This window comes from Solanum dulcamara, chromosome 12, assembly GCF_947179165.1.
Source record: "Solanum dulcamara chromosome 12, daSolDulc1.2, whole genome shotgun sequence".
Lineage (NCBI taxonomy): Eukaryota > Viridiplantae > Streptophyta > Magnoliopsida > Solanales > Solanaceae > Solanum > Solanum dulcamara.
In genome coordinates, this window is record NC_077248.1 from 67214032 (window position 1) to 67235717 (window position 21686).

At 34.5% G+C, this 21686-nt stretch overlaps 3 protein-coding genes across 8 annotated transcripts; 1 reads left to right on the forward strand and 2 right to left on the reverse strand.

The window, feature by feature from the left end:
* Nucleotides 1-794: 794 nt before the first annotated feature.
* On the reverse strand, nt 795-8292 carry LOC129877023 (peptidyl-prolyl cis-trans isomerase FKBP16-1, chloroplastic). 5 transcript variants are annotated; one of them, XR_008763457.1, is made up of 10 exons: nt 8130-8291; nt 6120-6308; nt 5954-5988; nt 3835-3928; nt 3530-3635; nt 2777-2822; nt 2624-2694; nt 1992-2104; nt 1198-1312; nt 797-1103 (listed from the first exon to the last, which is right to left on the reverse strand). XR_008763457.1 is itself a non-coding variant. In XM_055952497.1 (9 exons), the coding sequence occupies exons 1-8, from the start codon at nt 8192-8194 to the stop codon at nt 2027-2029; spliced, it is 684 nt and encodes a 227-aa protein (XP_055808472.1). In that variant the 5' UTR covers nt 8195-8292; the 3' UTR covers nt 795-1103; nt 1992-2026. The 5 variants fall into 5 exon arrangements, 4 of the variants coding, with proteins under 4 accessions (XP_055808472.1, XP_055808473.1, XP_055808474.1 ...); XM_055952497.1 differs by lacking the exon at nt 1198-1312 and having other exon boundaries at nt 795-1103; nt 8130-8292; XM_055952498.1 differs by lacking the exon at nt 797-1103 and having other exon boundaries at nt 1110-1312; nt 6120-6266; nt 8130-8292.
* A 2447-nt stretch (nt 8293-10739) lies between these two features.
* On the forward strand, nt 10740-14772 carry LOC129876293 (heat shock cognate protein 80-like). Its single transcript, XM_055951682.1, has 3 exons — nt 10740-10977; nt 12571-12712; nt 12798-14772. The coding sequence occupies exons 1-3, from the start codon at nt 10855-10857 to the stop codon at nt 14627-14629; spliced, it is 2097 nt and encodes a 698-aa protein (XP_055807657.1). The 5' UTR covers nt 10740-10854; the 3' UTR covers nt 14630-14772.
* An 827-nt stretch (nt 14773-15599) lies between these two features.
* LOC129876294 (calcineurin B-like protein 3) lies at nt 15600-21203 on the reverse strand. 2 transcript variants are annotated; one of them, XM_055951683.1, is made up of 10 exons: nt 21060-21203; nt 19291-19374; nt 19026-19168; nt 18154-18236; nt 17924-17983; nt 17272-17380; nt 17138-17190; nt 16844-16924; nt 16108-16220; nt 15600-15988 (listed from the first exon to the last, which is right to left on the reverse strand). In XM_055951683.1, exons 3-10 carry the CDS (start codon nt 19135-19137, stop codon nt 15931-15933), a joined length of 669 nt encoding a protein of 222 aa, XP_055807658.1. In that variant the 5' UTR covers nt 19138-19168; nt 19291-19374; nt 21060-21203; the 3' UTR covers nt 15600-15930. The 2 variants fall into 2 exon arrangements, with proteins under 2 accessions (XP_055807658.1, XP_055807659.1); XM_055951684.1 differs by lacking the exon at nt 21060-21203 and adding an exon at nt 19501-19884.
* Between the last annotated feature and the right edge of the window lie 483 nt (nt 21204-21686).

Sequence of the window (21686 nt, forward strand, 5' to 3'; positions counted from 1 at the left end):
TTTATATAATATAAATTAATAGAAAATTGTTGTACGGAAACGAAATGATGATAAGAGGTGAACCGTTACAATTTACACGCATATGTGGGGTCCACTGTCTTATTGATGTGGACTTTGGGCCATTGAAGTTTGGTGAATCTACTAGTCTACCCCATTTCTTTCCCTATATTTAACGGAAAAGGTCCTCTTGTATTATGCCAAATTGAATAAATTCACCCTTCGTCAATATTTAACTTATTACGCTCTTAGCGTTAAATACCTGGTTCAAATATGCCCGTACTTTAAATGATTTCATCACTTAACTAATTACGAAATTAATAAATCAATTAGTATCAAATCTTAATATGTGTCATCATTTTAAGAGATTGGCCCTCTTTGAAGGGCATAAATAGTCCCACTTGCACACTTTTGAGGGCAAATTAACCGCATATTACGAGGACAAATTTGTTCAATTTTGCATAAAATTAGGAGAAGTCTTCTTTATTTCTTCTACCTTTATGTTTTTTAATCCATCAGATATTATATTTCATTAGTCAAATTAACTTAAATTTGTATCTCTTATAGATTCACTGATAGAGTAAAGACATTACATTCAAGAAGTTTTTCATTTTTAAATCTCAAACATGAAATCTTTCATCAACTATCGAATATTTATATCCCATTAATTTGATTAATCTGTATTTGCATCACTAAAAGAGTAACAACGTTTTTTCAAAAAGTTTTTTTCCTTCATTTTTTTAGACTGGAATTCAAAATCTTTGATCAACAACCATCAAAAATATTTGTACTTCACTAATCAGATTAGTTAGAAATGGTTCAAAATCCAACACATTTTTAGTTAGAATACAAGTGGGGTCGACTTACTATTTTTGTGAAGTATAGATAAGTATGTAGATAGCCGATAGGGACTTGCTAATTTAGGGAGATGCTTACAGACTTGAGTCATGTGATATATTATAGTGTTTCTAATGTAACCAAAAAAAAAATATGGAGGCTTGTACTCAACGGTTGAAATTCTTCAACCTTTAATAAAAATCTCAGGTTTAAGTCTCTGAAAATGATTTTGATAAAACCATATTGGGAATCGTCCTCAGAAATGAATCCTACAATGCACAAATCCAAATTTAATCAAACTTCAATAAAGATACCTAACGCCATATGGAAAAAGAAAAAAAAAGCACAATTGCCAAGTTCTACACTTTCTTGGTAGGGAAAATGTCAAATTTGTAATGGAGCGTGGTGACCATCTTCTTTTTCTTGGATGGGTGATATTGTGATCAGTTTGCACACTATCAATAACTCGGTGGACGACCTACGATAGAAATACAAGTACCAAGTAAATATGTTCACGAGGAAATGGACTTACATGCTTGAATGTTATCGTTGAATTTGAACCTGAGATCTCTAGATTGTTACATTCCATCGACTGAACCATTCTTGAAGCTAAATCCTCACATTCTAATGAATAATTAGCATAATGCCTCAATCACAATAAAGTTGGATCATAGGGAGCCTCATTGTCACTGACAGTATCACTCCATATAAGCTCATCTCAGCTAAATATTAGTACATGGAAAAAGGGCACTAGAAGATACATGAATCTCTTATCAGACTAAAAGACTCTAAAACGTAGGACCTTAAGTAAACATGCTAACATGATTAGAACATTTTCTCAATATCGCCTACATAGATCTTTTTCTTATGTTGTATCCAATTTTACTAGGTCTGCATGGATTCCAAGAGATTGTAAGCCTTTCACGACTATCACTATCTTTTAGCAATTACATTGTCGATGTAGAACTTCCTCTAAAAATGGAAAATAACCCAGGATAACCAGTTTTAGAACAACCCCGTGTGGCATATCTTGGCAAAAATTCTCGAAGCTAAATTCTCAAACACATGCATGAAGGAAAATTTTTAAAATTTTTTGGAACTCAATACATTTTTCAAGAGATCATAGTAATGGAAGTTAATTGGTTAAAAATACTTACATAGGATGGTTAATCACTAAACATTCATATGGTACTCATAGAACTTTCAACAGCTGCACTTCAAAAATTAGAGGCTCCTTCATGTGAGACATAAGGCTACGCCTTGGTCCAAACTGCAAGAAAACAATATCTGCTGATGAACCAATAACATCGACTATAAAAACATGAGAGGAACATGAATTCCTTGCAAATTCGACTTTACAATTAACCAGACAAAAATATATCCAAAGAATTACTCATAGAATCAGTTAGTTGGGAGACGAGCGTAGGATACCAGCTACCAAAAGTAGCAACAACAACATACCCAATGTAATCCCACAAGTGAGGTTTGGAGAGGGTAGTGTGTATGCAAACTTTACCCTACCTTGAGAGGTAGAGAGGTTGTTTCTAATAGAGCCTCAGCTCAAGGAACGGCATAACAAAGCAGTTCAGAAAAGAAATAACGAAAGTGAAGAAGTCATGACAAAATACTAAAGATAGCATGACAAAGTATTCTGGAAAAAAAGAAGGTATCTATAACACAAGAATACTATAATCGAAGAATAAGAAAAAAAAAATAGTAACAGAAATTGAAGAACAAGAAACTAAAAGATTAATACTACGACTACTAATAATATCCGCGGAACACATACCTCTTCAGGTACTGGCTGTAAGTTTTCATTGATGTATCCAACGGAAGGCGGTATCAGTGCTCTTCTTTTTCCTGCAGTACAGGCCTTACAGTCAAATACCTAGAACTGTATAATTTGAAAAACGGGAATTTTTTTTAAGGGAGTAGGAAGAACCTCCGGGCTTCATTCCAATAAGGACTTCTTTCAGACCTTTTATTATCTGCTGAGATTCATGGAGACTTGTAAGACGAATAAAAATCAGTTCATTATCAACTATGCACCCCACCCCCACCCCCTTCTTCTTCAACATAGACATATGGAATGAAGAGGGACCAATGCAGCTATAGGAGGTGGCTTACTATAGTGAGAAGGCATAGACAACCCAGACATCCTTAACCTCGCCCATCTTGATGGAATGGGAAGAGAAGGAGAAAAAAGGGTAATGCAGCTACTATAGGAGGTGATCTATACTAATGGAAAGACATAATGTTAGAATCAGTGAGCACAATACATATTTAATCTCACCAGTTGATGGTAGGGTAAATTTTGCATCTGAAACAGTACACGTTGCTCAGCAAGACAACAGCTTCTGCTGGCGGTTATTCTTCTTATTACTAATTTAGCTTATTACTAAGTTTCTCTTCTTCATTTTTTTTGTGTGTGGGACCAAGTATGTACCAAGACTTCTCCAGTATGTTGCTTCTTGAGAGAGAAAATGCAAGAAGGTAGGTAGAAACAACAATACATTTATTCTCACATTGACAACACTTGTCTAGAATCTACCTATTAACCTTGTTTGATGAACTACATGGCACGATTGGACCACAAGCGCTATATATCTCCCATTTTAAAGGCACAAATGGCGTCAATATGCAATGGACCTTCCAGTCATGCCACTTAATGGAAGTCGGAAGGTTGCTGTCTGACCTTTAGAATTTCTATTTTAAGCCCAAAGCTAGCAAATACCATGACCTGTTTATCATCCAGAGGAAGTATGACGGGGGCACTCTCTCCACTGAATTGGTCCACCGTACTACATTGAAGCAAAATGAAAAAGTTCAATGTATATTCCACAGAATAGAAGAAAGTATGACATAGATTTACTGATGAACAAGTATCTGGAGGAGCAAAACATAACCTGACGCTCTTTCCTTTTTCTATATAATATATTTTCAACAAGCACCCAGATAATTTTCTTACTTTCTTAAGTTGATCTTTATTTAAAACAGTACCTGTGGACAAAATATCCATTTGATCGTCGGCAAACATAATTAATTTCAACGATATCCCCTTCGCGAGCCTCTGGTCCTTCCCCTTCAACAATATCTTCAGAAGACCCAACAAACCATTAATACTCAGAATTGAAACAAGAATGACATGTCGGGCTTGATGTGCCCCCTTCCAAGCATAATGTTATTATGCTTTTATGACATCAATGATGAAATGGAACATTAAACTGTAAGGAAGAAGATGATTAAACAGTTATTTTAAGCTGCTTTTCCTCTTTAATTTTTTCGTTGGGTCAAAATTTACAATTTCATATCCTAAATGTTGTATGCATGCACCAAATATTGAACACACGAAACTGCTGCCTGCCAAACATGGAAGAAAGTGATCACACTCCATTCAATTATAACAACTTGAGCTCGAGCTATAGAATATTCGAAAGAGTCGTGAAGAAAGCTCAATTGGACTCATGTAAAATGAACCTTGACTTGTTTTTTCAATATACAAACACACAGCAGACTATTTACTTTGATTGTTAACCAAATCAAGCTCGTGCAAACTCTTCATGACTCATATAATCTTCAAGAATATCTTGAACATATATGTAATCCTTTATGTATATTTATTCAACAAACATAAGCCTATTAATATATCTCAAAATTGTTGAGATTGAGTCCAACTGGTTAGATATTTTGTGTGGGGGGGCATGTCTTTGCCTAACTCTGTCTATCTATGTGAAGTCATTTTTCTTAGAATCAGCTTGGAACTGTGAAAGACTTGGTTTTACTTGTAGAATTTAGTTTGAGTGTTCCCTCCAAATTAAGATTTCAGGAATTGATGATGTTGTCTCAAACAAGCCAAGCTAAGTTGGAGGTTGAGCTATACTGTCCATTAATTAGTCAAATACTCCCTCTATTTCAATTTGTTTGTCTTACTTTCATTTTAAGTTGGGAAAAGGCTCAAATATACCATCAAACTTTGATAGAAGGCTCAATTATGTCATCCGTTAAAAGTTTGGCTCACTTATGCTTTTGCCGTTTGAGAAAAGGAACATCCATGCCATTATTTTTTAACTCCGATTTTGCAAAACCATTTTTTACACGTGGTCAATTATAATTCAGACACATCATTAATTATTTTTTTAAAAATCCAAAATTCTAAAATCATTTGTGGAATTGAAAAAACCACCCGTATTAAAAAATATTCCAAAAAAAATGAAAATCAGTCATCAAAATTTCGAAAATCTGCTTTGATTTGTGTTTTTGTTGTTGTTTTTGAAACTAGATTTTTGTTCCCTAGTGTTTTATGTTCAAAATTTCAAGTGATTTGGAGTTGTGGAGAAAATGAAGTTGAAGTTTCGAAACTTTGAAGAAATTTCAAGTGGGTCTTGTTGAGTTAGGTTAAATTCGAGTTTAAAAGACATTGAGTTTTGGTATCTAGTTCGGAGGAACGCTACTCTTGAAATTTGAGGTGATTTCGTGAAGAATTGAAAATGTTGTAAATTTGGGAGTTTTTGGTGTTCTTGTATTCTTGAGGAAGAAGGAGCAAAAAGAGTATATTTGATTCAAAACTCCAATTGAAAAAGTGTTAAAAGTTGTTCAGGGTCTTGTTGAGTTAGGTTGGCTTTTTTAAAAAAAAAAATAATAATGATGTGGCCGAATTAATTGGCCACGTGTAAAAATGATTTTACAAAATCAGAGTTAAAAAATAATGGCATAGATGGGCCTTTTCTCAAATGGCAATGGCATAAATAAGCCAAACTTTTAACAGATGGCATAAATGAGCCTTTTTCCAAAGTTCGATAATATATTTGAGCTTTTTCCCTTTTTAGTTCTTCCAAAAATAATGTAAATATCTCACATAGCATATTCAAGACCACAAGATTAAAGGACAATTTGGTACATTATACATATCTTTAGTTTAAAACCACAATATTCAAAAGTCTTCTTTACTTTCTTAAATTCAATGCACAGTCAAACTAAGACAAACAAATTGAAACGGAGGGAGTAGCAATGGGCACGGCTATGGCGAGGGTTGATCTAGCTCTAAGTATAGCTAATTAAAAAACTGGATTAGGAGAACAAGTTGAATATATTTTTTGTATAACCATAAAAAGGGTTATACCTTGTAGCCTCACTCCACTATCAAGCTTTAGGGTCCTGAATACTTCAAATCCAAATTAACAACAGCATTAAAATAATGACAGCGTTTATCTAGGCCAGATAAACAATTAAATTGTGGAGGTAAGCAACCAAATGAAAAGCAGAAAAGAAATGGAAACAACATTTACCGGATAACATCAGATTCTCTCATCTCTTGCATTGGTGCAGATAAGCCAGAACGAAGACTTGTGAAGATGGGACTCAATCCAACAAGTTGCAGAACTGACCTTCTCAGCAACTTCTTGATATTTAGGGATAGTATCCTTTCATCTGAGCTTTTAGGCACATCAATCTTACATTGTTCAGTGTCTTTAAAGCTGTTTGCATAAACAAGTTACAAGTAGGATTAAGCAGATGACACTTCTAATCTTCTTCTTCTTTCTTTGTCATCTTCTGTTTTTTCTCTCTAACATCAAAAATTCCATTCATCCATAAACTGGACAATCTTGCATCAAGTTTATAAAATCAAGGCTCTAACCATTGATAAAAACATAAAACATAAATTTGTCTATTCAAATCATTCCATCAGAAAAAACGAATCATAATGACACCGAGCTTAACGTAACTAACAACATGTTCAAGCAATAACTAAAACAACAGCCTTTATGAACATAGGACCGCCACAAAAAACAGAGGCGGAATACATAGTATCTGTGCACATAGTATCTTTAACCACTCCTCCTTACCGATAGTAGATGCATTTTTGATTTCTTACATTGCTCAGTGTTTCCAAAACTGTTTGCATAAACAAGTTACAAAATTACAAGTATGATGAAGCAGAAGACCTCTAATCTTCTTCTTTCTTTGTCATATTCTGCATTTTCTCTCAAACATCAAAATTTTCTTTCATCCATAAACCAGACCATATTTTTTTTTTTGATGGTAATAGGCAGTATGAAGTGGCAATACAAAAGTGTGTAAACTATAAAACGAGACAAAGTAGGTTGTCTCACACTATCACACTCGATTTCGTTGGCACCATGCAATTGAACCAATTCAACTATTTGCTTATTCAATGAGACTGAGTGAATTTGCTAGTCGGGGATAACACTTCTGGGGAAAAAAACAACATAGGAACAAGGCTAGATATTATTAGAAGCAGATCTCTACTAGCTAAGCTATATCCTGCGAGCCAAATGGAGCCTGCATAAAATAGTCAAATGCTTCTTTTGTTTGAGGAAGAAGCAGTGAATGACCTATCTTTATCGAAAGACATCTATGTGATCTAGATGACCGTGGAATGTTTTATTGATGTTAAGAAAACCAGTACTAAGAAGTGTTGCGGTTACATCTCATAAACCGGACCATTTTGCATCAAGTTTATAAAATCTAGGCTCTAACCATTGATAAATAACATGAATTTGTCTACGCAAATAATTCCATCAGAGAAAATTCATTATGACACAGAGCATTATTAACAAGATGTTCAATCTCAATAAGCAACACCTTATTATGAACATAGGACTACCACAAACCAGGATTTAGGATATTAAAAGGACCCGTTTGGCCATATTCACTTTTTTACGGAATAATTTTTCACTTTGTTTGTAAATTGATGTTTGGCCATGTTAAATCCAAATCCAACTTGAAGCTGCATTTCAAATTTAGAAAACACCTTATAACCTGTTTGCCAACTCACTTTTCAATTTTGAAGTTGTATTTAAGTATATTCAAACATGAACATTATTTCAAATATTCTCTGCAAAAAAATATAAGCAAACACAACTACAACTCCCAACTCCATAAATTCCTAATAATGTGAAAAATATTTGGAATCTATGATCAAACACCTACTACGTCCGAGCATGTAGTCCTTTTAACTAGGGGCGGAACTACAATGTTTGGTATGGTTTCAAACTACCCAATAGTTTTTGCTTAGATACTGTATATGTATTGAGAAATTCATTAAATATGCTTAAGTGGCAAATTCAGAACTCATAAACTTAAAATCCTGGCTTATCTCTACTTTTAACTACTACTCCTTTATGATGATAAATACAATTTTGACATAAACATAAATCTAACACTTGAAACTAACGATTTCTGGATATAAGCAACTAGATCAACAAAAAAATTCTGAAAAAAAAATATATTTATTAAGGCAATCGAAATCAGATAGAAATGAGAATGCTTATTACCATGGGCGTTGGGAAGCGAAGAAACATCGGAATCGGAAATTGGCCTGAAGTTGAGGAGCTGCCATCGTCGCCGATGAAGGTTACCAATTGAACAGCTAAAAGTTGTAAGGAATTTTTTGCTAAAAAAATAAGAGGGAAATAGAAAGAAAAGGTGGGAAATGCATGAGGAATAAGAGATAATGGCAAAAATGGTAACTTATGTTTGGATATGTTCAAAATAGTCCCTAAATATACTTTTGAGAGTAGTTTTGGTTCCTAAAATTTGTTAACATGTGTATTTTTGGTCATTAAACAAATTTTCTATTTCTTAACTTTAAGAAAAATAGTGCTAAGACAGAATATTTTGCCAGAAATAACTGGTAAGTCTCAACAAATTTTAGAATATACAATATCAAAAATGGCAACACACATTAAAATAGATAAAAAAAAATTAACAGAAACTGCATCTCATAAGTTATAGCAAATACCATAAATATGTATTAACAATAACAAATATATATATATGTATGTATGTATAAGTATTGCATCTTCAAATGCGAATTCCCATTAAATCTTTTTTTTCTCAATTATAGTAAATCAAACCACCATAGTTTATTTAATATTCGATGAAGATAAAAAAAAAACTTTTGATAAATTCAAATTAAGGATGTGTGGAATGACCAATAAAGATTATGGTGAAGTGCTAAATATCTATGTATCTCTAATCATATGTCTCGATTTCAAGCCCTTTTGGGTAGAAATTCGCCTTTATTAAAAATCGTTTCACCATTAATATGAAACTTTTCGGTAAACGTTTTTTTTTAAAACAAACTAAATAAAAGTAAGACAAACGAATGGAAACATAAAGAATTCTTTATTTTTTAAGATCCTTTTTTTCAATTAAATAAACAACAATATACTTAGTGATCTATGTAGTGTGATTATTCACCATATCAGCATGCCATTTAGGTGTCGCTGAGCACAAATTGCCCATTCAGGGGCTTACATATAAACAAGATTAACTCTTAGTGGAATATTTATTATAGAGAAATATGGAAATTTTCATGGTAGATTCTAAAATTCTATAAATTTGCATGAAATGTTCTTGTAACTTTCTAGTATCACAGAAAATTCTAGAGAACAAACTTCCTTATTAAAAAGAGGGACTTGTATAGTTATTATCATTTGCATATTAATCCCTAAGTAGAGGGACAATATTTTTATAAAATGAAGACCATTTGAGTTCTCTCTGATATAAAAAATTGTCTTTAAGAAACCCATGCAACGATAGGAAATTCTTTTTTTAGAGAGCCAATGCCTTAAGACAGATCCTAATAGCAGTTGTCGCTCCGCTCGGTTCACTGGGCTGTTGGCTCAAGCACTTGCCCGATGCTTCTGCCGTCCGCTTGGCGGACGGCTCACGCTCAAAACTCCTCCAACACGAGTCCTAGTTGTTGCGCTGTGGTCTGTTTCCCGACTTCGCTCGACCTCATTGGCATCGGAAGATTCATTCGAGATGTAGGTGATTTTTCTTGCCTTGATTATTTATTATTTTATTTGCGATCTTGAGTACGGTAATTTAGGTTGACTTGATATAGTAAAATTAAGAGCAAATTATTAAATATTGTATGTGCATTGAGTTGAAGATTAAGGACATGACAACATAGTCCACGAAGTGAGGTATAAAGGATAGAGTGAGTACAAATTTTATCTCAATCTTAGAGGTAAAAATATCGTTTATCATAGACCTCAACTCAAGAAAAAACAATCCATAAAAAAACTAATGAAAGTATAAAAAATAGAAAATAATGACAAAAATAACAAGTAGTAACAAAACAATAACTACAACGAAATATATGATAATTGAACTACAAAAAATAACATATAGCAACAAAAATGAAAGAACAAAAAATTACATGAGCGAAACTATGAGTACTGGTATAAATGGATAGCAAGATATCACAACGCTATCTACCAACCTTTTATTCTAACTCATGTCCTTCTCAATCTCATATCTAAGGTCATGGCATGTCTTATTTAATCATCCCTCTTTAATACTTTTTCGATTTACCTTTATTTTTTTTTTGAAACCAATTTATATTCAACCTCTCACGTTTTTCCACTAAGTCATTCCCACATTTCTTCTTCATGTGCCCTAAACCACATTTTTATAAATTTGATACTTCCTCCGTTTACTTTTATTTGTCACCTTTTATTTATCGAAAATTAAACTATAGAAACTATGATAAATATTTTTAAGATGTATTTTTTCATCGAATAAAAAAAATTATTGCAATTTATAATATTTTTTATATAATTTTAAAAAATATAAATTTAAAATATTAAATTTAATTTAATTCAATTTAATTTTGAAAATTATAAAATTGAATATTATAAAAATGAAATATGATAAGTAAAAAAAAATCATAATTTGAATTGCACCCTCCAAAACCACAAATAGAACGAAAGAGCAGCATCAGCCACCTCATCACCAATCCTTCAATGGGGACGCAAACACCGCCCGCCCACTTAATTTTTTAATTTTAAACTCCTAAAAAATTTGAACTAATCAAAATAAGAACATTCTAGAAATCCCAAACAAAACCCAATATAAATACCCTCAACTCCTTCACCAAGCAATTCATATTCTTCATTTTTGCTCTCTCACTCTTCCTGACCCTAATATTTTCTCTGCTCGATTTCTTCTATCGTCGTTGAAGTTAAGCAGCAGCGTCGTAGATCTGTAATGGCGGACACGGAGACATTTGCTTTTCAGGCTGAGATTAACCAGCTTTTGAGTCTAATTATTAACACATTCTACAGTAACAAGGAGATCTTTCTTAGGGAGCTCATTAGCAATTCTTCTGATGTGAGTCGATTTCTGTATCTCTATTTTTTATTTGATAATCTGCATTTGTAGTTGCGATGTTTTTTAATTACATTAAGAATCGCGTGAGAAATCTGTGGAGTGTTGATTCTTCTCATAGGTTAGATGTGTGGTTGTTTTTGATTTGATGCTTTAGTTGGTAGATTGCGGGTTCTATCTAGTTGATTCTCTGCTCATATGTTAGAAGCATGATTATTTGTGATTTTGTGCTATAATTGATTATATTCATGATTCTATGCTCATATGTGGGAAGCATGATTATTTGTGGTTTATAGCGGACGCTCTTTATAGTTGACTTGACTTGTAGATAAGATGCTACAATTGATTATATTCATGATTCTATGCTCATATGTGGGAAGCATGATTATTTGTGATTTAATGGCAGTTGTTATATAGCAGATGCTCTCTATAGTTGATTCTGTTCACTGGTTAGATGCGTGATTGTGTGTTATTTGATGTTATTTGTTTGATTGCGGAAGCTCCTCTGTAGTTGATTCTGCTTATATAATAGATGTGTGATAGTTTGTGAATTAATGTTAGTAGTTTGATCGGAATGCTGTCTATAGTTGATTCTGCTCATATGTTGGAAGCATGATTATATGTGATATGATGATGTTTGATCGCGGAAGCTTTATATGGTTTATTCTATTCATACATTAGATGCATGATTGGTTGTGGTTTTAATGTTGTTTGATCGAGGATAACTGTTAGTTGTTTGAAGAAGCAATAGCATCGGGCTCAAATTCAATTGATGCTAATTAGGTGCTATTAGTTATTACTTGGGTCGTTCAGTCATTGTTCTTCTTTGAAAACTAGATTGTCTGTCAGTTTAGGCTGTTTCTGATGAATTAAGTTATTTTTGTTTTATTTTGAGATAATATCACAAAACCAGCCTCTTTCATAGCATGAATTTGTTGCAAATCCATACAATTGCGTGTTATGTTATTTATGAAGTTATTTTCATGTCCCTAAGTTTGTAGGAGAGATATTATCATGGTGTTCCTCTTTGTTTATAATCGTTCTTGACCCGTTTGTCCATGTAATTTTTCAAGAAAATTTAAAAAATACTTCAATGCTATTTCAATATTATTTCGAAAAAGCTTTTTTTTTTTTCCAATTGGCCCATTATTTCAACTCTTTTCAAGTTTTACTCAAAAATTCCAACTGTGTTTTCATGTCCCAACACAACTTAACTTCCAAATATCCCTTTTTAATATGACTTCAAATACTTATTTTTTAAATCTAGTATCAGCCAATTCACGTCAAAATGCGCCTACTAGATGTTCGTGTTTCCATGGAAATTTTTGGATTCCTTGTTGCTGTCATTTGCTTGTACCTGATTGACTTAACTGAAGAGGATTTTTTTTATTGATATGCATTAGTAGAACTCTCTCTCTGTGTATTCACTATGTGGACCAATATTGTGGGTGTGTTGGAATGTCTGACAAATCAGTATTATGTTTGTTGAAGACATTTGTTGTCTGTAATATGTTATTGTATAATATGAGCTAATCATTCACGTATAGCGTTTCAAGTATGTGAGATGTCTGATTCTGTTTTGGCTACATATTGAAGGCTTTGGACAAGATTCGCTTTGAGAGCTTGACAGACAAGAGCAAGCTAGATGCTCAACCCGAACTTTTTATCCACATTATTCCTGACAAGACCAACAATACCTTGACCATCATTGACAGTGGTATTGGGATGACAAAGGCTGGTAAGTTGGATCATATGTAGAATTATTTGGTTCTGAAGTATTGCATTGCATTGCAATAATACTTATCTCATTTGTATTATTGCAGATCTTGTGAACAACCTTGGTACAATTGCAAGGTCAGGGACCAAGGAATTTATGGAAGCTATATCAGCTGGTGCAGATGTTAGCATGATCGGGCAATTTGGTGTTGGTTTCTATTCTGCTTACTTGGTGGCTGAGAAGGTTATTGTGACTACAAAACACAATGACGATGAACAGTATGTGTGGGAGTCTCAAGCTGGTGGTTCATTCACTGTCACCAGGGACACTTCTGGTGAGAACCTTGGTAGGGGTACAAAAATGACCCTGTATCTCAAGGAGGATCAACTTGAATATCTAGAAGAGCGCAGGCTCAAGGACCTTATTAAGAAGCACTCAGAGTTCATCAGCTACCCAATCTCTCTTTGGGTTGAGAAGACCATTGAAAAGGAGATCTCTGATGACGAGGACGAAGAGGAGAAGAAAGACGAGGAAGGGAAAGTAGAGGACGTTGATGAGGAAAAAGAGAAGGATGAGAAGAAAAAGAAGAAAATTAAGGAGGTAACTAATGAGTGGTCGTTGGTGAACAAGCAGAAGCCTATTTGGATGAGGAAGCCGGAGGAGATCACAAAGGAAGAATATGCTGCATTCTACAAGAGTCTGACCAATGACTGGGAGGAACATTTGGCTGTGAAGCACTTCTCTGTTGAGGGCCAGTTGGAGTTTAAAGCTGTTCTTTTTGTTCCAAAAAGGGCTCCTTTTGACCTTTTTGACACAAAAAAGAAACCCAACAACATCAAGTTGTATGTTCGTCGTGTGTTCATCATGGATAACTGTGAAGAGTTAATTCCTGAATTTCTGAGTTTTGTGAAGGGTATTGTAGATTCTGAGGACCTTCCTCTTAACATCTCTAGAGAGATGTTGCAGCAGAACAAGATCTTGAAGGTTATTCGCAAGAACTTGGTCAAGAAGTGCATTGAGCTATTCTTTGAAATTGCTGAGAACAAGGAAGACTATGACAAGTTTTATGAGGCCTTCTCAAAGAATCTCAAGCTTGGTATCCACGAAGATTCACAGAACAGAACTAAGCTTGCTGAGTTGCTGAGGTACCATTCCACGAAGAGTGGTGATGAAATGACCAGCTTGAAGGACTATGTGACCAGGATGAAGGAAGGCCAGAATGATATTTTCTACATTACTGGTGAAAGCAAGAAGGCTGTTGAGAACTCACCCTTCCTTGAGAAGCTGAAGAAGAAAGGCTATGAGGTTCTTTACATGGTTGATGCTATTGATGAGTACTGTATTGGTCAGCTGAAGGAATTTGAGGGTAAGAAGCTTGTTTCTGCTACCAAGGAAGGTCTCAAACTCGACGAAAGTGAGGATGACAAGAAAAAGAAGGAAGAATTGAAGGAGAAGTTTGAGGGCCTCTGCAAGGTGATTAAGGATGTGCTTGGTGACAAGGTTGAAAAGGTCGTCGTTTCAGACCGTGTTGTGGACTCTCCCTGCTGTTTGGTTACTGGTGAGTATGGCTGGACTGCCAACATGGAGAGAATCATGAAGGCGCAAGCACTCAGGGATTCTAGCATGGCTGGATACATGTCTAGCAAGAAGACCATGGAGATAAACCCAGAGAATGCCATCATGGATGAGCTGAGGAAGAGGGCTGATGTTGACAAGAATGACAAGTCCGTCAAGGATTTAGTTATGTTGCTGTTTGAGACTGCTCTTCTCACATCAGGTTTCAGCCTCGATGATCCCAACACCTTTGGCAATAGAATTCACAGAATGCTGAAACTTGGGCTGAGCATTGACGAGGATGCTGGCGATGATGTCGACATGCCAGCTCTGGAGGATCCCGAAGCTGATGCTGAAGGCAGCAAGATGGAAGAAGTCGATTAAGTTTATAGTCTGTAGCAGTCCGTTTAATATTCTGTCTCTATAGAAGTTCCATTTTCTTTTACCATGCCAAGAAAATATGATTACCTATGTGCCGTTTTTGACAGTAGTCCCAATTCAATAGATTATCTTGGTCTGGTTGGCTATTGAAATTCTTCTTTCCTCTGCGTTTGTTTGTTTTTATGAGAATGAACTTCGTTTGCCTATGTCATCAGTATGAGACAGTTTGCTTATAAGCTTTTAAGTAAGTCAGTACTTAGTGTTGCTTTTAATACTCATATTTTCATCTTCGCTGCTTGTTTTTTGGACTGTGAGAAGTCTCGATCAGTACAACTACAATTAGATTCGGTCATTTTTTCCTAAAAGAGAAGTGGGAACAAATACTATAAAATCAAAGGCAAAAGAAAAAGCAGTGTTCCAAGAGACAGGAGTACTCCATTGAAACTAATGTATTTGATTAGAAGTGCAAAACTGTTTCTATTGTGTTCTTGGTATATCATTCAGGAATCTGATTCTTGATTCGACAAAGGTTTGTTCTGGATAGGTGCATTTCAAATTTCATGCATTTGTGGAACTTCTCCGTTGAACCAGCTATTTGTTCTGTCTCTCAGATCTTAGATTAGAAACGTATCCCATATCTTTCTCATGCTAGACAGCAACTCTACCCATCAAAGTTAAGGTAGATAGGAAGAAATCACAGTGTTTCTTATGTTGTACTCTTTATGAGTTGCTGAAAACCTATTGAAATACTCCCAAAGTGCAAGGCTTTATGGTAGAAGAGAATAGCCACAAGATTTCCCTACATGCTATCTATCACCAAGGTTTATAAACAAAAATATTGGATGTTTGTCTACCTGAGCTTAACTGGAAACTGTTCAAGTGATGCACGCGAAGACTTACAATCAAGCAAATCAATAATGTGCAATGGTACAACAACTAAACGTCGGTCCCAAATAAGTTGGGATCAGCTATATCCTGATTAATGATAGTTCTCCCTCCATTTAAACTCATCTCAGGCCAAAAGACGCCAAATAATGAGCAACAACGAGCAAATTAAATTACAATGATGCACAACATCAACAAGGGAACTCAACATTTGTTCAGCAGTAACAAGAATACACAACCACACTGCTCTCAGAAAGAATAACAAATTATGAAACCATCGAACATAAAATAGATGAGCAAAAAATACTACTACTACTACTACTACGGTTTCATCGTTGAACTGCAACTCTCATATCAGGTATCCGGTACTCTTGAGAGAAAGACTACGTCTATGGGAAATTCTGCTTACCAATTCCATATCAGGTATCCGGTACTCTTGAGTGAAAGACAAAACTTGGGAATGTAGTTGTAATGTCCCTGTTTAAGTGAAGGCAACATTTCGGTCAATCTATGCCATGAACATCTTATCAACATAATCACAATCTACATAACGTGATCTTAAACGAAGTGATGTCATTATACAACGTGGCACTTACTTGAGATACTGAAGGGTCATATTCTTCAGAAGTGAAGGATGTCGCAGGACCAAATTTCTCCACTCTTCCTTATCAATCTTTCCGTCATGTTTGGTATCAGCTTCTTCAAAAGTCTGCCCGAAAAAACAGATATTGGTTAAGCAGTAGAAAGCTAAATCCAGCAATGCTACCATCCAGCCCCTCTAGGAGAAAGAACGGATTTTGAATTATCAAAAACAGACTCAACAGTGACCAATAAATTAGCAAATTCCCAATATAGATAATCCGTTAGATATTACACCATTTTGGGGCACAATGAAGGGGAGACTTGAAAGAAGAGAATCCAAACTCAGATGTTGAATGGATTCTCAACTGCTTTCTTACAGACACTATCAAACACAGATCGTTCCATCCTTAATTCCCGGAATTATTCACACTTTAAATCACTAAATTGTGTCTGAGAATATGTTGTGGTTCTAAGAGCGACAAAATCATCACCACCTAATCAATATGATATGTTGCAGTGACCACTGGGGATTGAAGTTGTCACTTTTCCCTATAGTTCAAAGCAACTGAGACGCCAGCCTTGAGGAAGATAGAACCTGGAAGGGCCTAAACTTCAATGGGATGGACATCAAGCTAAATAATCGAGGGTAAGTTGTTGTGCAAATGTCACTTGTTAAGTAGACATGAATAACCACTCCTTCAAATGAAAAATAAAGCAAGAATAGTATTTAGTTGTAGGTTGGTCAAATACCTTGTCGATTATACTCTCAATAATTTCATCTGAAAGGTTCATACCAGTCTCGGCCAGGGTAGCAACCACCATTTGCTTCACCTGTATTACAGATGCCATATCTTTTTATGCCACACACACCAGGAAAAGCATACAGTGGGTAACAGAAATTGCAAAGAAATGTAAACATTCCCCACAAAAGAGAGAAACTGAAACTGTGGCATCTAAAAATAGAACGTAGGAGTAAGTCAAATACATTGAAATAGACTTGCGTTTCCATGTATAATTAACCACTTTATTTTATGAATGGTTTACCTCTTGCCTCTCGATGAAGCCTTGCTGCTTGAGATCATATAGCTGAAAAGAAACTACAATAGGAATAAATCATTAGAAGCTGATGTACACAAATTGAAGGTAATCATCATTATTCATGTAAACAAGTAACATACACTCAATCTTATCATCGATAGGGGCATTTGGATGGAAAACAGAGAGTGCACGGGCAAACTCTTCAAATCCCAAGAGTCCATTGTGCTTTGTGTCAAACAAGTCAAAGACCTGCAATAAAATGTGTCAGAGTAGAAAGAAACCAACACAATAAAAACTTGTTATATCATGTGGTCAACCCTATAAACTAACTGCGGCTTCAACTGTGTAGCAATAACAACAATACAACAACTGATTTCATTTATAGGAAACATCATATTTACTGCATCCAATCCTACTGACAACAAAATACCCATTGTAGTCCCACGAGTAGGGTTTGGGGAGGGTAGATGAACGCAAACCTTACCCCTACCTTTGTAGGGTAGAGAGGTTTCCGGTAGACCCTCGTCACAACGACGCATTACCAAAGCAAAATAATGGCAGGAAAGTGGCAAGATAAACACAGCCAATGAAGCATCATGTAACAATAGAAAACAAAGTAAAGGATACTACACAAGTACTAAATAGTAATATAATACTACTTAAAAGGAGAAAAATGAAAATAGGAGACTAGCCCCCTGAGTCCCTCATATAAAGGTGCTACTCCTAGTATTGCATCCAATTATACGAAACCTAGATAATATGAAAAGGCTAATGTATGTACAGAGAACTCACCCTGTCAGCAAACAAGCTCTCTTTTTTGCTTGTCTTGAATAGTGCCAATTGAAACTCTTCCTGCAACATAGTCAAAAGCTCAAATTCAAAAGCAACGCTGAGTACAAGACATATTAAAAAATCTATGCTAGAAAAATAACTAAAAGACTTCTACTATAAACACCCGGTATTCCAAACATAGCTACGTCAGCTTCCAAAAGTTGTAATCTCAGAAAAATGTGTGACCAAACCTTGTTGATCAGGCCATCATCAATCACTGCGCTGCTAATCTTCTCAAAAAGCTCATAAAGAGCTTCGATCTCACTGACGCTAACTGCAACAAGAAGAAAGATTATACAGGTCCAATTACAACATTTATGCAAGCAAGAAGTCATAAAACTCAAAAACATACGATTAGAATGCATATTTGAAAGAATCTATGTTCCAAATCTTTAGTGTATTGACTAATGATCAGTGTCATTGCAGGCCTATTGTGGTGCACTTAAACATTGAAGCTAGGTTCAGTGTAAGTGGATCGCTTCCCTTGCTAAGGAGGCAATTTAATGCAAGCACCGAAGCGCTATGGGGCATGCTTCAACACCTACAGACATTTTTGAAGGCAGGACCAAACAAGAAATATATTTGGTAAAGTGATAATACAAATTATTAAGGGAATTATGGATGAGTATGACCAAGTATATGAGTTTAGAACTATAAAACGACTCATCGGAATTCCAAACTGAAAACTATAACTTTTCAAATATTTGATTCATATGGTTTTATATATTTCATTTACTTGCCATTCTTTCAATCCTTTCTCGATTGAAGCACACACTTTAATTACAATTTGCACTCGCTGCTTTTCTGTGCTTCTTTTTTTGCCTTTGACAACATTGGCATTGCGAAGCATTGAAAGAGAACAAAACATAACAAATTGTGAAAATAGAAAAAGTTCCAATTGTAATGATCTTCAAAATGAAAATTATAGTTTCCCGATGAGGCAATCTTTGAATAAGACAAACCCAGAAGCAGATAAAATAGCTTTTGCTTCATCCTCCATGATTTCATCAATGTTCTACAAATAGTGGATAAATATATAGAGAGATGTGGACAGATAGCATACAAACAGTTTCTCGTGCAAGAATCTCAGGATCTTCAAGGCCCGTTGATTGCCTTTCACAACACTTCGACAGGGAAGCACCTAACAGCTTAATCCCCTCAAAGCAATACGACATGGTATCTCCCCTACTTCAAAGCTCTCCATAGCTGTTCAACCAAAAAAGCAGGTTCGTATGAGGGGGTGAAAAGGCCAATTTACTTGGTCTTTTATGCAGAAGGAAGAAAAAAGAAGTTATCGAAAGAAGCCAAAACATAAAGATTGAACAAACCTTGCAACCATTCTTTGCTAGTTTGCCTATGTGAATGCAAAACGCCAATGTTTTTTAATAGTTATCAACCTTGGAGCTATACACCTAACAAGGAGGAACCCATGTCAATACACTTATAAATCATCCGTGCCCTCGATAATAAACAAATCAAGAGAAAAGACCCTCTAATTCTGTCAGCCAATGCAAAACATATCAAGAGAGTTATATTACATATCTCTATGACTCTATCCTCTTCTTGTGCAATTTAAAATTCTGCTACATTATCACAAGCAGCTGGAGATTCATTTGCAATAGACATCTTTACTCTTGTAGCATCAGCCTAAAAAATAGCACAAAGATTGTACTTCTAGATATGAGTAACAGCAGAAAACGACAATGGTTCGCTTTTCTTCGAAGTCCTCAAAATGATAACTAAAAAGATGTTAAAAGGGTGTATTTTTCCTTCTTTAAGTATCTATTGCTTATTGAAAGCTAACACCTCCAAGTAAATACCCAGCCCCAAATAGTAGGAATATAAAATGATTCAAGTACTCTATAGCTTATGACTACTTGTTGATTAATTGCAAAATAAAGAAGGGAAGAACATATTATATCTTAGACATTCATCATTAGATAGTTGTTGGTAATAAACAAAATTAAACTTGATTAGTATGATTCCAAAATTTCTTTTCACTCACTGCAATCAACAGAAAAGACTTACTAGAAAACCAATATTGGTAGAATTAATATACAACAAAATTGTCAAAAAGGTAACAAGCAAATCTAAGCAATAAAGTAATCAGGTAAGTATGCTTCATTCCCAAATTATTTGGAATCAGCTATGTGAATCATCTGTATACATTCCATTACATTCAGGTCAATTTGGTTCCAAGTAAACTGATACTGGAGAATATCTTGCATAACTCAGCTAAATGGTGAAAATCAGGAAAAAAGGCATATTTAAAAACACAATCTTTATTCTCTTATTCTATAAGACATACTTGTATTTCAGGTCGATTTGATTCAGAGTAAACCGATACTGGAAAAAATCTTGGATAGTAGCTAAACAGGAAAAAACAGAAAAGGGCGCATTTAAAGACACTATCTTTATACTTGTATTTCAGGTCAATTTGGTTCTGAGTAAACTGATTCTGGATAATATCTTGGAGAGCTTAGCTAAACGGATTAAAATCAGAAAAGGGGAACATTTAAAGACACAATCTTTATACTTGTATTTCAGATCAATTTGGTTCCAAGTAAACTGATACTGGATAATATATTGGAGAGCTTAGCTAAGCAGTGAAAAATCAGAAAAGGGGCACATTAAGACACAATTCCCCATCTTTTATACTTGTATTTCAGGTCAATTTAATTCTGAATAAACTGATTCTGGATAATATCTTGGAGAGCTTAGCTTAACTAGAAAAATCAGAAAAAAGGGCACATATAAAGACACAATCTTTATACTTATATTTCAGGTCAATTTGGTTCCCAGTAAACTGATACATCAATATATCTTGGAGAGCTTAGCTAAACTAGAAAAATCAGAAACAGGGCACATTCAAAAACACAATCTTTATACTTGTATTTGATTAGATAGATTAAATCAAGAATTCAATAGATGATCAAAACCACTGATTCAACATAAATGGTTATTGCAAATGGATCTGTTAATTGCAAAGAACAAAAAGAATCAAAATATAAACATGGAATTTGCTGACATGTAAAGTAAAAGAAGAAGAAGAAGAAGAAGAAGAAGAAGAAGAAGAAGAAGAAGAAGAAGTAGTTACCCTCTTGAATTTAGATAGAAAAAATTGATGAAATTGAGATGAAAGGCATCACCAACAGATAGAAAGAAAGTAAAGGGGGCTTCTTTATCTTTCTGTAAAATTTCTGGCTGTTCTGTGATTTTTTGTCATTTTCAGGGAGAAGTAATAATTAATGTAAATGAATTTTTTTGGTAGCCAAAGATGATAAAGACTCATGTTTGCCAGTTGTCCAAGTAGTATTGACATATTCTAATTTTTTTTTTTTGGAATGACATCGGAATGTTGTCGGTTGAACCCTTCTGTTTGTTAATTTGCCAACTGAACTCTTAAATATATTAGAATATAATATTTTAAATTTTTTTCTTATTTGATTATTGTGTGTGTAATACATTCGATTGTACGTGGTATTTCACATTTTTTTTAGTAATACATCAAAAATTATATTTTAAAAAAATCAAACAAGCCATTTTTGCAATTTCTGAAAAATTTCAAACAACCATATTCTTTATATTACTCACAAATTGAACACCAAATTTATGCCAAATAGGTGAAATTTTTTTCATTTGACTTGAAAATTCAACTACAAGTTCACCAACACAAACCCAACGAGTATCAATCACATTTTTAAATTAATTTCACAACTTTACA

Excerpts from the sequence above, each read along its gene's own strand:
- LOC129877023 (XM_055952497.1), bottom strand. The coding sequence starts at position 8,194 with ATGGCAGCTCCTCAACTTCAGGCCAATTTCCGATTCCGATGTTTCTTC. Across the intron at positions 3,929-5,953 it reads TAGTGGAGTGAGGCTACAAG|ATATTGTTGAAGGGGAAGGA; the intron begins GTATAACCCTTT and ends GGTCTTCTGAAG. Across the intron at positions 2,695-2,776 it reads TATTGGAATGAAGCCCGGAG|GAAAAAGAAGAGCACTGATA; the intron begins GTTCTTCCTACT and ends CCTGTACTGCAG.
- LOC129876293 (XM_055951682.1), top strand. The coding sequence starts at position 10,855 with ATGGCGGACACGGAGACATTTGCTTTTCAGGCTGAGATTAACCAGCTT. Across the intron at positions 10,978-12,570 it reads TCATTAGCAATTCTTCTGAT|GCTTTGGACAAGATTCGCTT; the intron begins GTGAGTCGATTT and ends TACATATTGAAG. Across the intron at positions 12,713-12,797 it reads TATTGGGATGACAAAGGCTG|ATCTTGTGAACAACCTTGGT; the intron begins GTAAGTTGGATC and ends GTATTATTGCAG.
- LOC129876294 (XM_055951683.1), bottom strand. The coding sequence starts at position 19,137 with ATGTCGTATTGCTTTGAGGGGATTAAGCTGTTAGGTGCTTCCCTGTCG. Across the intron at positions 18,237-19,025 it reads TCTTGCACGAGAAACTGTTT|TTAGCGTCAGTGAGATCGAA; the intron begins GTATGCTATCTG and ends TTCTTGTTGCAG. Across the intron at positions 17,381-17,923 it reads AGAGCTTGTTTGCTGACAGG|GTCTTTGACTTGTTTGACAC; the intron begins GTGAGTTCTCTG and ends ATTTTATTGCAG.